Here is a 16,687-nt window from a genome sequence, read left to right as displayed (position 1 = left end):
GGACGCTGCATGTCAGCAGGGAACTGTTCAGGCTGGTGGAGGATGTGTAATGGTTTGGGGCATGTGCAGTTGGAGTGACATGGGACCCCTGATACGTCTAGATACGACTCTGGTATCTGACATGCACATGAGCATCATGTCTGACATCTTGTCTGATCATCTGCATCCATTCATGTCCATTGTGCATTCTGACAGACTTGGGAAATTCCAACACGACAACGCGACACTCCCCACGTCCAGAATTGCTGTAGAGTGTCTCCAGGAACACTTTTCTGTGTTTAAACACTTCCGATGGCCACCAAACTCCCCAGAAATGATCATTATTAAGCATATCTGGGATGCGTTGCAACGTGTTGTTCAGAAGAGATCTCCACCCCTTCATACTCTTACGGATTTATGGACAGCCCTCCATCACTACTTCAGACGTTATTCGACTCCATGCCACAGCATGTTGCAGCACTTCTGTGCACTCGGGGGGGGGGGAGGGGGGCATGCACGATATTAGGCAGATGTACCAGTTTCTTTAGCTCTTTAGTTTATGAGTGAAGTAATATATGAAAAATACTGCATACATATTCAGCCTGACTTTGATAAGATTTCAAAGAGGTGCAAAGATTGACAACTTGCTTTAAATGTTCAGAAATATAAAATTGTGCACTTCACAAAATGAAAAAAAACATATCCTATGACTATGATGTAAGTGACTCACTATTGGACTCAGCCACCTCTTACAAATACATGGGTGCAACACTTTATAGGGATATGAAATGGAATGATCATATAAGTTTAGTCACGGGTAAATCTGGTGATTTGTTGGTAGAATACTGGGAAAGTGCAATGAGTCTACAAAGGAGATTGCTTAGAAATATCATACGACCAGTTCTAGAATATTGCTCTTGTGTATGGAACCTGTACCAGATAGGACTTACAGGTGACATTGGGTGTATACAGAGAAGGGCAGTACTAATGGCCATAGGTTTGCTTAATCCATGGAAGAGTGTTACAGAGATACTGAAAGAACTGAACAGGAAGACTCTTGAAGATAGACATAAACTGTACTGAGGAAGTCTAGTGACACAACTTCAAGAACCAGCTTCAAATCACGATTCTACGAATATACTAAATCCCCTACGTGTCGCTGACACAGGGTTCGTGAAGATAAGGTTAGAATAATTACAGCACACACACAGAGGCATTCAAACAATCAATTTTCCCGCGCTCCATATGTGAATGGAACAGAACGAAACTCTAATAACTGGTACAGTGGGACGTACCATGCACTTCATGGTGGTTTGAGGAGTGTAGATCTAGATGTAGATGAAGGCAAAGCACAATGATTGCATTAAGTTTAGGAAGTCACCAAAGTGCAAAATCCACCAATATAGATTAACTTCCGATGTCAACGGACGTCATCGTCAAAACTTTCCTCCCGAGAAATACTGACAACACCTGACGGTCAGTTGACGGCCTTTGGGAATGTCGCCATTTGAGGGGCATTGTGAAATGTTTTAACGTGACGACCATTGTGAATTGGCGTTTAAACCACAAGTACACGTCCTGTCACCAATTACGTAACACCCGCCCACCGATTCGAGATCAGTTTCATGAATTAATCCGGAGAATGAGGGCACCAAAACGGAGCTCTTTACGAACAGTCTACCGGCCAGTAATTACCTGACATTTGACAATGTGGAACGCCCTGTTCCGTCAAGTGAGAATCGACCTTGAACATACTCTCTTTCGTCACTCACAGAATATGTCTCTGCGAAACTCTTTGGCTCGCTGTCAAAGATGATTTCTGAATTCGTGTAGGTTAGTTTTTATTTACAAATTTTGCATATGCGAAATCTTTGTTGGTGTCAGAAAACATTATTTTCAGTAATAGATTGAAATTAGATTCAGCTATGGGAGGTAAACATAAACAAGCCCAAAGGACGAAGAATAATGTTCGGGTAAGTAATTAAACATTATGGTTAGTACGTATGGTGTTTGCGTATTTTAATTTTCCATGTTTCCGGAACGTAACTAATATAATCAATTTTTCTACTTTACAGCCATCAAGCAGTGGTAGAAGTGCTGCACTGCTAGCAAATACCACGCCAAATTTCCCCGGTTTCGATGCTGTCAAAGAGTGTGGCTACATTCCAGCACTATCTGGATTTACAGCACCAAGCCATGAAGATGTTGACCCCAACATTGACGTGAACTTTCAGTTAGTACTGAAGAAAATGAGCAAGAAAGATTCAACGACAAGACTCAAAGTAAGTTGCCAATGTGCTTCCAAAGTGAATTACTCCAATCATCTGTAAGGTGCCCAATGGTGATCACAATCTGTTGCTACAATGACAAGAATACAGATGACCATAAAACATTGCGGTGATTTATTTAATTTATAAATGTAGCTTCGTTTATGTTTTAAACATGACTTTCTGTAACGCAGTGTCCATTCATGCTACGTGTATCTGCGGAAGGTACATCATTGTACCCAGCCAGGAACGACTATTCCCTTCCTCTCGTGCACTGCACCACCCCTCCCCATCTTTTACCGTTGGAAAAAGAAATTGATCCTCACAAACCAAATTCCCATCCGTCAACACCACAGTGACTGGACCGAGTGAAGTGGTGCAGTGGTCAGCATACTGGACTCACATTCGTGAGGATGAAAGTTCAAACCCGTGTCCAGTCGTCCCGATGTAGGTTTTTGGTGATTTCTCTAAATCGCTTCAGACAAATGCCTGGATGGTTCCTTTGAAAGGGCAATGCCGACTTCCTTCCCCATACTTCACTAATCTGATGGGGCCGATGACCTCACTGTTTGGTCCCCTCCTCCCACACGAACCAACCACAGTGACTGGTTATATTATCAGTGTCAGTTTGAAGATAGCCAGTACATGTAATGGTTTCTAACTGTAGTGTGTGTACTCGAAGTCATTTGCCTTTAAATCACAAAACTACATTTGGGAGGGTTGGGTTGTTTGGGGAAAGAGACCAGACAGTGAGGTCATCGGTCTCATCGGATTAGGGAAGGGTGGGGAAGGAAGTCGGCCGTGCCCTTTCAAAGGAACCATCCCGGCATTTGCCTGGAATGATTTTAGGAAAATCACGGAAAACCAAAATCAGGATGGCCGGACGCGGGATTGAACCGTCGTCCTCCCGAATGCGAGTCCAGTGTTTAACCACTGCGCCACCTCGCTCGGTTACATTTGGGAGGGCTTAGAGCTCTGAAAGCATCCAGTGGTGTTGCTCTTGTATTTTCCATTGTATTTCTCATGTTACCAGCTGATCTGATACATGAGATATCGCGTGCTGGTGTAAGAATTCGAAGAGCATAGCATGCTGTAGAGATTTTGTTAGTAAGTATTTTTACACGCTATTCCCACTTTTAACTGTCAACATCCATTCCAAGGAATTTTGTGTTTTCCATAAACTTTTCATTATTTATTTTCACATTGTTGTAATTGGAGTTTTGTTTATGTGGAAGTTCGTAGTACTTATTTTCTTTACATTAAGTGTGACTTTATTGTTTGTTGCCCACTAATTCACATCTAATGTTATTTAGTGCACCACTGTGTCAAATGCTTTACTAACGTCAGGTGCTTCTAGTACATGTTTAGTTAGATATAATGTTGCTGTCTTGGTGCCTATCCGTGATTGTAAACATAACTGATCATTGGAAACGTTGTATTTATTTAAATAGTTCAAATGTTTCGTTTTCTCAATAGTTTCTATTATTTTTGCAAAGCATGGGAGTAGTGAGAGTGGCCTGTAATTTCCTGTAAATATATTCAGTTTTGAAGAGAGGCAGTAATTTAGCATATTTTAAGTAATTAAGAAAGCAGCTCTGTGTGAATGATTGATTTATCATGGTCAGTAATGATGATGTTAGGTTGTCTGTACTCTGCTAAAGTGAACAAGTTTGTACTTCGTTCAAACTTACTGAAATTTCATTTTTCCATTTGCAAATTGCTTTGTAGACTTCCTCCTTTGTTGTGGGCAGTAATAGTATTGAATGTGGCACACACTTATTCAGCTTTTGACTTAAGGGGCTGTTTGAAATTTTCCATATAATATTGTTCCTCTAAATAGTAGCTGTCTGTATATTTTGTCATATATTTTGGATTTTTTAGTAGTGTCCCCTTGTCCTTAATTTTTCATTTGAGTGATTCATCTTTCTGTTACCTACATTGTTTTTGTTTTGAGTGGTGAGTATCAGTTTGAAAATATGAGCCTTGTTTGCTGCAAGCAAAACTTTCATGTATATTTGCCTACAGGCCTACTGTTTATAAAAGTGTGAGAAAGCGGATTAGATGGGCTGTTTCTTATGGAACTGAGGCACATCAGTGTTTGGGATGATTTTTTTAAATCTTTGGTCACCCATTTGTATTGTTCCACTGTTGATAATGGACAAAATAATTTAGTAAAAGCCTTGTCAAATAGTTGAATAGTGCTGTGAAATGCTGTCAAATTTTAGTTTTAAAAGTGTCATGAAATGTTGCCAAATTTTAGTTTCACTAGTGTCATGAAATTTTTGAATTTTTCATTTGCATCTACCTCTGTGTTTTTTACTTCCCATGTTTGATCTGCTGTTTGTTTGACAAACACATGCCTTTTTGTAGCTAAATTTACAAATTGGAGCCCCCTCCCCCGGAAATTTTGGTGGGATGACAGACTGATCTGTAGTCCAGCTCGAGGTCTGAGTTTGATTGAAAGGTGACAATTTGGTTGCTAGTTGGTGAAGCCAGTGAATGTGGTAACAAATTGACTGGTGGTGAGGCCTAATGTTTATGTGTACACCATATTGAAAATTGACAGCAAGGTCAGATGCATAACTTTTACCCTTTTTGGTTTAGAAAATATTCATCTGTAGACATGCATTTGCTTTATTTCTATTGTAGCCACTTTTAGTGTAAAGTTTTACTTAAGTAGTCAGATAATCTTAGATCTACTACACCAACATTACAGTTTTCTTTGTCTCAATCTGTTAGCACATGATCAGTTGCTGTCATTAACTGCTTTGTTATTCTTGTTGCACTGTTAACCTATTACAATAAACTGAAATGTTGCATGATGCTTAAGAGTAAGTTACAGGCAACATCAGGATCAGTGTATTTACAATTATAGAATGTCCAGTAAAGGAGTCTCTGAATTCAACATTAAATATCTTAAAAACTAAATGTTTATTATGAAAGCTGTAAGAATTTTATTCAGAACTTTTTGAAATAGTTTGAAAAGCTGCTAACAGGTGGCTCTATGATCACAATACGTAGTGCCTGTAAATGATGTACCACAGCTCAGAACGATCATTTCTGCCATTGAAACATGAATGGTGGGTAGCGTATTGAAGGAAGACCTTGAAATCATATATTCCATTGATCATCATGTTCTTCTGGTGCTGGATATCACAGCTTAGAAAATAGTTCCATGGCAACAAGGCACAGTATTCAAATGTGATTTAATATTCCAAAAGGACCTGCTGTAAAATCTAACAGGAAATGTTGCCCCCCCCCCCCCCCCCCCCCAGGCAAACTGTGGTTACACCTGAAAATTTTGTTATGTTTTCTAGAGTTATTCAGCAAAATCCAAGGAAATCCATCCAAAGAATTGCAGTGGAGACTGGTTTGAAACATTCCAGCACACAGTAAATACTGAGGCAGGGCTTAGATGTTTCCATTAAAAGCCAAAGCCTCCAGGCCATGCCTGTATGAGTTGTGTTACAGAGGGCTGACTTTGCAAACCAAATTCTCACAATGGTTTATATTGAAGGGTGTGATGATAGCTGAAACACGTTTCCACCTGAGTGAAGTTGTGAACAAACAAAACTGGTGATTTTTGATAATTCTAAGAATCCCCGTGTATGTAAAGTGGAACTACTGTATTCTCCTAGATTTGCTCTCTGGGCTTCAGTATGCAGCAGAGGCATTATTGGCCCTTTTTAAATGAAAGTAACCATCACTAGTGAAAATTGTACTGAAATGCAGGAGGATCTGCAGCGAATTGACGCATGATGCAGGGAATGGCAATTGAATCTCAATGTAGACAAGTGTAATGTGCTGAGATCCTTTATCATTTAGCTACAATATAGCAGGTCAGCAGCTGGAAGCAGTTAATTCCATAAATTATCTGAGAGTACGCATTAGGAGTGATTTAACATGGAATGACCATATAAAATTAATCGTCGCTAAAGCAGATGCCAGACTGAGATTCATTGGAAGAATCCTAAGGAAAAACAGTCCGAAAACAAAGGATGTAGGTTACAGTACCAGATAGGGTTGATAGAAGAGATAGAGAAGATCCAACTGAGAGTAGCACACTTAGTTACAGGATCATTTAGTAATTGCAAAAGCGTTACAGAGATGATAGATAAACTCCAGTGGAAGACTCTGCAAGAGAGACACTCAATAGCTCGGTACGAGCTTTTGTTGAAGTTTCGAGAACATACCTTCACCGAGGAGTCAAGCAGTATATTGCTCCCTCCTACGTATATCTCGCGAAGAGACCATGAGGATAAAATCAAAGAGAGTAGAGCCCACACAGAGGCATACTGACAGTCTTTCTTTCCACGAACAATATGAGACTGGAATAGAAGGGAGAACCGATAGAGGTACTCAAGATACCCTCCGCCACAAACTATCAGGTGGCTTGCGGAGTATGGATGTAGATGTAGATTTTGGATTAGTTTGTTGTCACACAGCTGGCATTGGAAGATGAATCAGGCACCGAGTGGTCAATGTAAGATGGAGCCAGCCAGACCACATCGCACGGGACAGTTGTTACACTTTCTTGATGAATGCCTCATGAATAAAGCCATTGTGTTGGATTATTGCAAACTTACTGGTGCAGGGATGGATCAGCCTCCACATTTGCCTTATCTGACTCCTTGTGACACCTTTCAGTGGGGCACATAGAAAGGTGCTGTCTACCGGAGCCAGCCCACCATGCTTAATGAACTTGTATCAGTGATCTGTGTGGCATCTGAAACCCTTTCGGTTGAGACATTACAGGGTATGATGACAAATCTCATTGTTTGTTTGCATCACCTCTGTATTTTGAGTGGTGGAAATTTCAAAAAGATTGTGATGTACTTGCAAAGACTGCTTGCAGAGAATGAATTCCATTATGCACGCTGATACTTTATGAGCTGCACAGTGTACAGCACCATCTGTTGACAGTTTTTTGAATTATTTTGGAACTTTTTTTTATGAATTCTGTGTAAATTTTTTACAGCTTTCACAGTTGACATACCATTTGTTGCACTCAGCTATCACTCCTTTGGAGTGGATATCATATCAATAATTTGATTTAGTTGTGACAAAAAGATATTCGTATGTCCACTAAGAGATCTGTATAATCATAAAATATGCATTTAATACATTACTTAATGACTGTTGGCAGTCACTTGCCAAAATGTTTAATAATAAAATAGTATATTTTGTACATTTGTATTGGTCCCTTAATTCTATTACTGTCAACTCAAAATGCTTCTCTTCACTGATTTTCCAGAGATCGCTTCTGACATTAAATTGATAATTTTGTTTCATAAACAGTAAATACAACAGCCTCCATACTCCCTAGATATTCTGCTATATGAACATGCTAAATTGTAAAACTTTAAGATTACATGATTAATTTCTGATTGTTCACACCAGTCATACAAACAACAGAACTGTCTGTGACCTCCAGCTAAACTCTAGCTGTTGCACTTTATTTGTTAGGCACTGAATATTTAGGTGAACAATTGTTAATTTATTATTACTACATCTACATACATACTCCGCAATCCACCATACGGTGCGTGGCGGAGGGCACCTCGTACCACAACTAGCATCTTCTATCCCTGTTCCACTCCCAAACAGAATGAGGGAAAAATGACTGCCTATATGCCTCTGTACGAGCCCTCATCTCTCTTATCTTATCATTGTGGTCTTTCCGCGAAATATAAGTTGGCGGCAGTAAAATTTTACTGCAGTCAGCCTCAAATGCTGGTTCTCTAAATTTCCTCAGTAGCGATTCATGAAAAGAATGCCTCCTTTCCTCCAGAGACTCCTACCCGAGCTCCTGAAGCATTTCTGTAACACTTGCGTGATGATCGAACCTACCAGTAACAAATGTAGCAGCCCGCCTCTGAATTGCTTCTATGTCCTCCCTCAATCCGACCTGATAGGGATCCCAAACGCTCGAGCAGTACTCAAGAATAGGTCGTATTAGTGTTTTATAAGCGGTCTCCTTCACAGATGAACCACATCTTCCCAAAATTCTACCAATGAACCGAAGAAGACTATCCGCCTTCCCCACAACTGCCATTACATGCTTGTCCCAATTCATATTGCTCTGCAATGTTACTCCCAAATATTTAATCGACGTGACTGTGTCAGGCACTACACTACTAATGGAGTATTCAAACATTACGGGATTCTTTTTCCTATTCATCTGCATTAATTTACATTTATCTATATTTAGAGTTAGCTGCCATTCTTTACACCAATCACAAATCCTGTCCAAGTCATCTTGTATCCTCCTACAGTCACTCAACGACGACACCTTCCCGTACACCACAGCATCATCAGCAAACAGCCACACATTGCTATCCACCCTATCATTTATGTAGATAGAAAACAACAGCGGACCTACCACACTGCCCTGGGGCACTCCAGATGATACCCTCACCTCCAATGAACACTCACCATCGAGGACAACGTACTGGGTTCTATTACTTAAAGTCTTCGAGCCACTCACATATTTGGGAACCAATCCCATATGCTTGTACCTTAGTTAGGAGTCTGCAGTAGGGCACCGATTTAAATGCTTTCTGGAAGTCAAGGAATATGGTATCCGTCTGATACCCTTCATCCATGGTTCACAAGATATCATGTGCAAAAAAGGGCGAGTTTCGTTTCGCAGGAGCGATGCTTTCTAAAGCCGTGCTGATGCATGGACAGCAACTTCTCTGTCTCAAGGAAATTCATTATATTCGAACTGAGAATATGTTTGAGAATCCTGCAACAAACCGATATTAAGGATATTAGTCTGTAATTTTGAGGATCCGCTCTTCTACCCTTCTTATATACAGGCGTCACAGGTGCTTTTTTCCAGTCGCTCAGGACTTTACATTGGGCAAGAGATTTGCGATAAATGCAAGCTAAGTAGGGAGCCAATGCAGTAGATTACTCTCTGTAAAACCAGATTGGAATCCCATCAGGACCTGGTGATTTATTTATTTTCAACCCATTCAGCTGCTTCACAATCCCAGGGATGTCTATCACTATGTCCTCCATACGGGAATCTGTACAAGACTCAAACAGCGATACGTTTGTACGGTCCTCCTGCGTGAAAGATTTCTCAAATGCTAAATTTAAAATTTCAGCTTTTGTTTTGCTGTCTTCCGTTGCCAGGCCAGACTGATCAGCGAGTGACTGGATGGAAGCCTTCGACCCGCGTACCGATTTTACGTAAGACCAGAATTTCCTTGGGTTTTCAGCAAGATCTTTTGCTAAGGTATGACGGTGGTAGTGGTTGTATGCTTCGCACGTCGCTCTTTTTACAGCAGCACGGATCTCTACTAACTTTCGTCTGCCCTTATTCTCCCGATCTTTCTTGTACCGCAAGTGCAACTATCTTTGCTTCCTGAGCATTCTCCGAATTGCGCTATTAAACCACGGTGGGTCTTTTCCATCTGTAGCCCACTTTTTTGGCACATGCTTCTCCAATGCGTGATTTACAATGTGTTTAAAATTTGCCCATAATTCTTCCATGTCCATCGTACCGGAAGTAAATGAAGTCGATTCATTTACTAAGTGGGATACAAACAATTGCTTATCTGCTCTTTCTAGTAAGAATACTCTCCTAGCCTTCTTGACCAACTTTTTAACTTTCGTAACCACAGTCGTAATGACAACATCATGATCACTAATCCCTGTCTCAGCACTGACACCATCGATGAGGTCTAGTCTGTTCGTGGCTACCAGATCCAAAATATTTCCATTATGCATTGGCTGTCAATTTAGCTGCTCAAGACAGTTTTCGGATAATGTGTTCAAAAGTAATTCATGCGACGGCTTGTCTGTACCACCTGTAATGAATCCATAGACGTCGCAGTCTATACTAGGTAGGTTGAAGTCGCCTCCAACTAATATAGCATGATCCGGGTACTTCTGCGATACACAGTGTAGACTCCCTTTGAATGATTCTAGAACTGTCATGGTGGAACCTGGTGGCCGGTAATAATGCCCAACAAATAAAGTTATTTCTCCTAGCCCTGTTAAAATGTGTCCAGATAACTTCACAATCACACTCTACTTCGACCTCAGTAGACACAATATTTTTGTCAACTGCAATGAAGACACCACCTCCTACGGTGTCTAATCTGTCTTTCTGATACACGTTCCAACCCTCACTAAATATTTCAGAACTTCCTATCTCAGGGTTCAGCCAGGTCCCAGACCCGAGAATAATTTGCGCGCCACACGCTTCCTGGAGGGCAGTAAGTTCAGGAACTTTATTCCAAACACTCTGAAAATTTACTGCTAATATCTTGATAGCTGAAGTGTCTTTACACTGTGCGTGTCCTGATTTCCCTGCCTGCACATCAATTGGTGAGTGTTCATCAGGACACCTTGCACTACTGCCTAGCCTAAAAAAAACCATGTGCACGCCACAAGTACTCTGCTACCCGAATAGCCACTTTCTTTGTGTAGTGCACCCCTGACCTATCTAGGGGTGTCCTACAATTCCTCACCCAATAGTGCAAGTCACAGAGTCGATGAAGCCTCTGGTTGAGACCCTCCACTCAGCTCCAGACCAAAGGACCCCGATCCACTCTGGGAACAATGCTGCAAATAAAGAGCTGTGCTTGCACCCCGCTTGCGAGGCCAGCAGTCTTCACCAAATCCGCCAGCCGCCTGTACGAACTGAGGATCGCCTCAGAACCAAGCGACAGGCATCATTGGTGCCGATGTGAGCAACTACTTGCGGGCGACTGCACAGCGTACGCTCAATAGCCGCAGGCAAGGTCGCCTCCACATCTTGGATGAGGCCCCCCGCCCCCCAGGAGACAAACCAAGTGCACGTTGGAATTCTTTCCAGCCCTGTACGCTGTTTCCCTAAGAGGCTCCGTCACCCGCCATATAGCATTTCCTCTTATCTCTGTGAATTGGTTTAAGTGCTTCATCATTTCAATTATGTTCATGTTTTTTTTATTTTCAAGAAATATTTTTGAATTATCACTCTCTTAGGACCGTCTCAGTTTCACCTTTTTTTAAAATTATTTTACATACATCTATGAGCACTTTACTGAAAGTCATTGTGCCTAGTCTATTTACGTGCACGCCATCCCTTCTCAGACATTTGTCACTTAGAAATTTGTTTACCAGAGAAGGAACATGTTGTTCCACTAAGTTGGGATTGCTGTTTTCTGTTTTAAGTGCTTTTAACCAAAGTATTTAGAGTTGCACCTCCGTAAGACAAATATTGTCCAGTTTGTCTGTCTCTTTGGGCTGATGAATATTACACCAAGTCTGTCACACTGTTCACTAATTCAGTTTTTTATTTTGTATGTAAATATTACTCACCAATCTTCTGTGTAAAATTCCACTGAGTGCCAGTCTTGAGCTTGTATGCACCCTTTTGGCTGAGTGAATTAAAATTTGTTTTTCATTCATGATTTCTTGTCAGCTGCTGCTTCAGATATTACACCATTGTATCTATTGGACACAAATCTGAGTGGTTGCTTTTTGAATTGTTGCACTCAGAATTTGGCAACCATGAGAGATGATGGGTTTAATTGTTATTGATGCAGTCCATTGTCCAACAGTTAATATAGAGGGGAAAGAAGAGGGAAGTAAATTTAACCAGAAGAAATATATTTGAGAAAGAGTGTTATTTGATGGCTAGTTAAGTAGGTAAGAGCTAAAATGTTAAAAAGTGAGAAACATAAGGGAAGGACCTGTTGTAAATAACATATGATAAAACAGTATTCTCTAACTCACATTATACCTTCTTCAAGGAGGGAAGAGGGGTTTGCAAAGACCCCTGTTCCTCTTTATAACAGGTAATTCTCACAATCAACTGAAATCTTATATACCACTTCACCAACTGACAACCAGACTGTTACCTTTCAACCTAACTTATACTTTGCACTATACTTCCGATCAGTCTGTCACAAAAACTGACTTTCCGAAAAATGATATAGATACGCACACAAGATAAAGTCAGTGTTCTGTTCGTTTCCCATTTGCAATATAAGACGTCATATGTCACATCATCATTGTGCCACGGTACAAATCTGACATCTGATATGGGTACACTTCAGTTGACACCTTCCCGTTTTATCTGGAGTCTAAGTGACCTGCCTCCTTTTCAACATCTCGAACCAATTTCTCTCTCCTTGCCAAAGAAGGAACATGTTGCTCCACAAAGCTGGGATTGCTGTATTCTGTTTTAAGTGTTTTTAACCAAAGTATTTAGAGTTGCACCTCCATAAGACAAATATTGTCCAGTTTTTCTCTCTCTTTATGATTTTTAACAATTTCCTGATATGTGTGTTCCAGTTTATGTGAGATTTGAACTGATCAGAAATGCCAAAGCATAACAGGCACAATTTTCTGTAAGAGACCAATGAGTAAACCAAAGTCAGAAAAGGTGTCACAGAGAGGAAATAGTGTAATAAGAAGGAGAAAAAAGTTATATTGAGAGCTATATGAAGATATTGTGTTCAAATAAGTTAGAAGAGACGGGGCAACAGTGATTCATTTGGAGCAACCACAGTAGAGTCACACTTCTGTGATCAGCTTGTGAGACATCTATCTCAGTAAACTGTCTACTGACATAGCGCATGTAATATGCAGAAACCAATATTGACAAATATGATCATTGTTATATTCATCGAAAAAGCTCACCATCCCTGCAAGGCAGCATGAGACTTGGTCAGTGAACACAGAATGAAACGCTCCTCTTGATCTAATACCTACAGTCCAGGTGAATTTTACCACATATGTAACAGACAAGTCTGTTCTCACATTAATGGTAGTTAAGGAGCACTCTGTATGTGGAGTTATGTAATGCATCTGCAAAAGAATAGCCTGCAGACAAGATGAATGTGGTTTTCATCTTCCAAGAATGAAGTTTTCGGCATGGTTGCAATGTGAACTTCTTAAGAGTAACATTGGGAGGTCTGACAACAAACATGTTTATCATTTTTTTTATAACAAAAATACGTTTGTTTCCAGATAGCAATAGTGTACTTATGATGTGTAATAACAACACTCATGCTTTCCCATTTAACGTAATATTAAGGTAGTGATACGTAACACATCAGAAAGCAAAATACTATATCAGTTTTTTAGCCAGTACCAGAAGATGGTCCATGCATAGACCAAAAGGTTAAAGTGCACTTATGGTGTCGGCTCTTCTGCGGCATGCTGCTGTGAGAAATTTTTTTCTTTTGACTATAGCCAATTGGCTTATTGTATACAGAAATCAGTGAGAATCGCCGAATCCAATGATTTCTTTGTTGGAAGACATGATTTAGGCCTAATTTTGTTTTCTGCATGGGTTCTGTGAGATTGACCATTATTGATGTGGCTGTTATGGAGTATAAAGTTGATTATTGGTTTTCAAATGTATGTTTTGTATTGTATGTTTCTCAGAATAGGACAGGATTTCTTGGAGTGTGTAGTTTGGTTGAGAGTTGGTGAAGCCAATAAATATGACAGAAGGAAAACTGGCTGTGGTGATGGACTGATCTGTAACATAGCCTGGTGGTTATTTCGAAAACTCTGTGGGGTATTTTCTAAATGTTGAGGTTGTGCTTACGCAGGAACCTAAGAGTACAGTTTAAATTTTACAGAATATTTTGTTTTATATGACAGCATTCCACACAATACATTCCATTATGCCACCATGTAATTGGATAGACTCCGCATTATGATCACTAGTTTCTCATTGATTCTGCCATCTTGTCTAATCATCTGAATCATAATGTATTGTGTTCACTTCCCATAATTCTCTGTGCAAACAGTTACTAACTGCAGCATACAACACAAAGGCCGTCAACATCTCAAGTGCAGTTTTAGCAGACTGAAACTAACAGCGACTTAAGTTTCTGACAGCAGCTGATGATGTAACAAAATAAATTTTTTGACTGTAGCTGATGATACAGCTACATAAATATGCCTTCATGAAACATATTGTACCTGTGGATCACCACTTTTCAGAAATAATATTCATTGCATTCAGTTAATCTGCCAAGTTGTTTGCCAACTCTGACAAAATTTCCTTAAAAGTTTTTATTTCTTCTCTCTGAAATTTTAATTCCCTTTCCAAATTTTCCTTATTTTCTTTTACTACTTGCTCTGTGTACTGATTGAATAACATCTCTCACTCCATTGTCAATAACTGCCTCCCTTTCATGTTATTTGACTCTTATAACTACAGTCTCATTTCTGTCCAAGCAGTAGATAATATTTTGCTCTCAGTATTTTATCCCTAGTTACCTTCAGAATCTCATATAACATACATTTCCCTATATTTCTCACTCAGTCATACTTAAAGATCATTGATTAAAATATCAGTTTTTAATGTATATTGTCTTACGTTAAATTAGGCTCTTCAGATTATCAGAATAAGTTGATGTATCTCTCCTCGGGAAATGATGAACAGTCTGTACTGTAGTCTCTCAAAATCTACAGCTTTGAAACGTGTGTAGTATAATGCTGTAGTGACTGCTATGTGATTCTCAAACCAATTGTGTTTGTATGGCATTGTAGGCTTTACAGGAGTTCACACAGTTGGTATCAGCAGGAGATTCAGCTGAGGCGGTCAAAGTCTTGCTCCCATGCTGGGCTCGCCTGTTTTGCCAGCTGGTGCAAGACCCTGAACACCGTGTGAGGGAAGCTGCACACGTAGCACAGCGTGCCATTGTTCGGGCCGCCCGCCGCAACTTGGCTCCGCACCTTCGGCAGCTCGCCGGTCCATGGTTCACCGCACAGTATGACACTCATCCCCCTGCCGCCAGTGCTGCTGCACTTGCTCTCCAGGTATTGTACCTACGAAGGACATGTGAAAGAGATCATGCCCAATTACTGCATATCAAAAGGATACCCAAAAAAGTGTATAGACATAAATGTATGTCAGGTGCGAAGAACAGTGTGTCCAGCCTCTTGGAGGCTATATATCTGTGCAGTAAGAGGCATGAGAACAGTCTAGTCCACAGGTAACATGCAGTCTGGAAACAAAACTCTTGATGTTTTTTTCAGGGCCACTGTCCCAGAACTACATTGTTTGTGAAACACTGTACAGTTTTTATCTTTCCAATCTTCGTTTCTTCCTTTTCTGAAAATCAGTCACCATTGTTAATTTAATACCTTTCCTAATTCTCATTTGTTACGCATTTGAGTTTTCGTAAAAAGCTGCAAACAAAAACAAAATAATATTTTTTATTGAGTTAATATTAATATACTGGAAATTATTACATAATTTTATCAATATGTGTATACTGAATCAAGATGGGCTTTGTGATGTGATAATTATAAAATGAACTGCAATTAGTAAGTGCTTTCAATGTGATAAAAAAGTCTAGATCAGAGCCAGTATTGTACCACTAATGTGTTTTGTGCAGAATGTTGTCAGTGCTCATCTTGAGGAAAGGGAAGAGGATGTGCAGAGCCAGTGAGAGCTCAGTGAATGGAAGATGTGTTTTGAAGGAATATTCACCTTCTCTTGTCAGTGTATAACAACCTCCAACATCATAACACATTCGGAAGAAACAGGCAAACATTTTAACAACAAAGATTAATAATTTAATTTAAGCTGTACTGTTAGGTCCAGACCTAACCACAACCTCGTGATTCATGACATATTTAGAAGAAACAAATATATGTGACAACAAAGATCCTAAATTTAAATTTTGTTAGTAAAACTGTCATATTCCTCCTAACCTAGGCCTCTGGCTTAGCTACAGTTCAGTCTGTCAGCAAACCAGATATTTTATCTTATATATTTGTTGACTTCGCCAACTCACAACCAAATGGTCACGTTTCAAACTATCCACAACCTTGTAATTTATTTCGTATTCAGAAAATTCAGTCAAATAATTGTGACAACAAAAATTATATTACTCTTTGTTCTTGGGTAGCATCATAATCACACCCATGGAAGTCATGACATACACAGTAAAAAATAGCTGAATATTTGTGACAAGCAGGATTATAGATTTCACTGTTGCATGCCAAGCATCAGTAAAATTTATAATATTGCTTGTCACAAATATTTGGCTGCTGCAATTGAAGTTGTGCTATTGGTTACCAACGTAGCCACAGTCTCACAGCTTGTGACATGTTTGGAAATAGTCAAATATTTATGACAACTGTGAAGGAAGGAATGGTTTCTAATTTCTATTTCAGTGCTAGAAATTCATTGTCTCTTTTCTCACCTCTTGTCGTTTATGTTAAAGTGTCGCCCCATTGGCTATGCAAAACTGATGCGTTGCAAACCTGTGAACAATAGACAAACACCGCCATGACTACCATTACCCCTGATCTAGACTTTAGCCGTGATATCTTTTACAGTCTAGGTAACAGTTCAAATCACTTATGACACTAAATAAATTGAATAAATAAATCTGTAGGTAAAATTTCACTGCCCTGGAAGATCATATGTTATTCACTGTGCTTAAGTTTACCATCTTACAGGGGAA

The 16,687-nt window shown here is 39.8% G+C and overlaps 1 protein-coding gene across 1 annotated transcript in view; it reads left to right on the top strand.

The window, feature by feature from the left end:
- The first annotated feature begins 1,790 nt into the window (after positions 1 to 1,790).
- The window catches only part of LOC124775019 (E3 ubiquitin-protein ligase listerin), a 154,491-nt gene continuing 139,594 nt past the window's right edge, over positions 1,791 to 16,687 (top strand). The window contains exons 1-3 of the mRNA XM_047249782.1: positions 1,791 to 1,952; positions 2,055 to 2,261; positions 14,760 to 15,029. Coding sequence (XP_047105738.1) covers positions 1,905 to 1,952; positions 2,055 to 2,261; positions 14,760 to 15,029 — 525 coding nt within the window. The 5' untranslated portion in view covers positions 1,791 to 1,904. The remainder of the gene's footprint in view (positions 1,953 to 2,054; positions 2,262 to 14,759; positions 15,030 to 16,687) is intronic.

The sequence above is a fragment of the Schistocerca piceifrons genome, chromosome 1, assembly GCF_021461385.2.
Source record: "Schistocerca piceifrons isolate TAMUIC-IGC-003096 chromosome 1, iqSchPice1.1, whole genome shotgun sequence".
Lineage (NCBI taxonomy): Eukaryota > Metazoa > Arthropoda > Insecta > Orthoptera > Acrididae > Schistocerca > Schistocerca piceifrons.
This window is presented reverse-complemented; position numbering and strand designations above follow the sequence as displayed.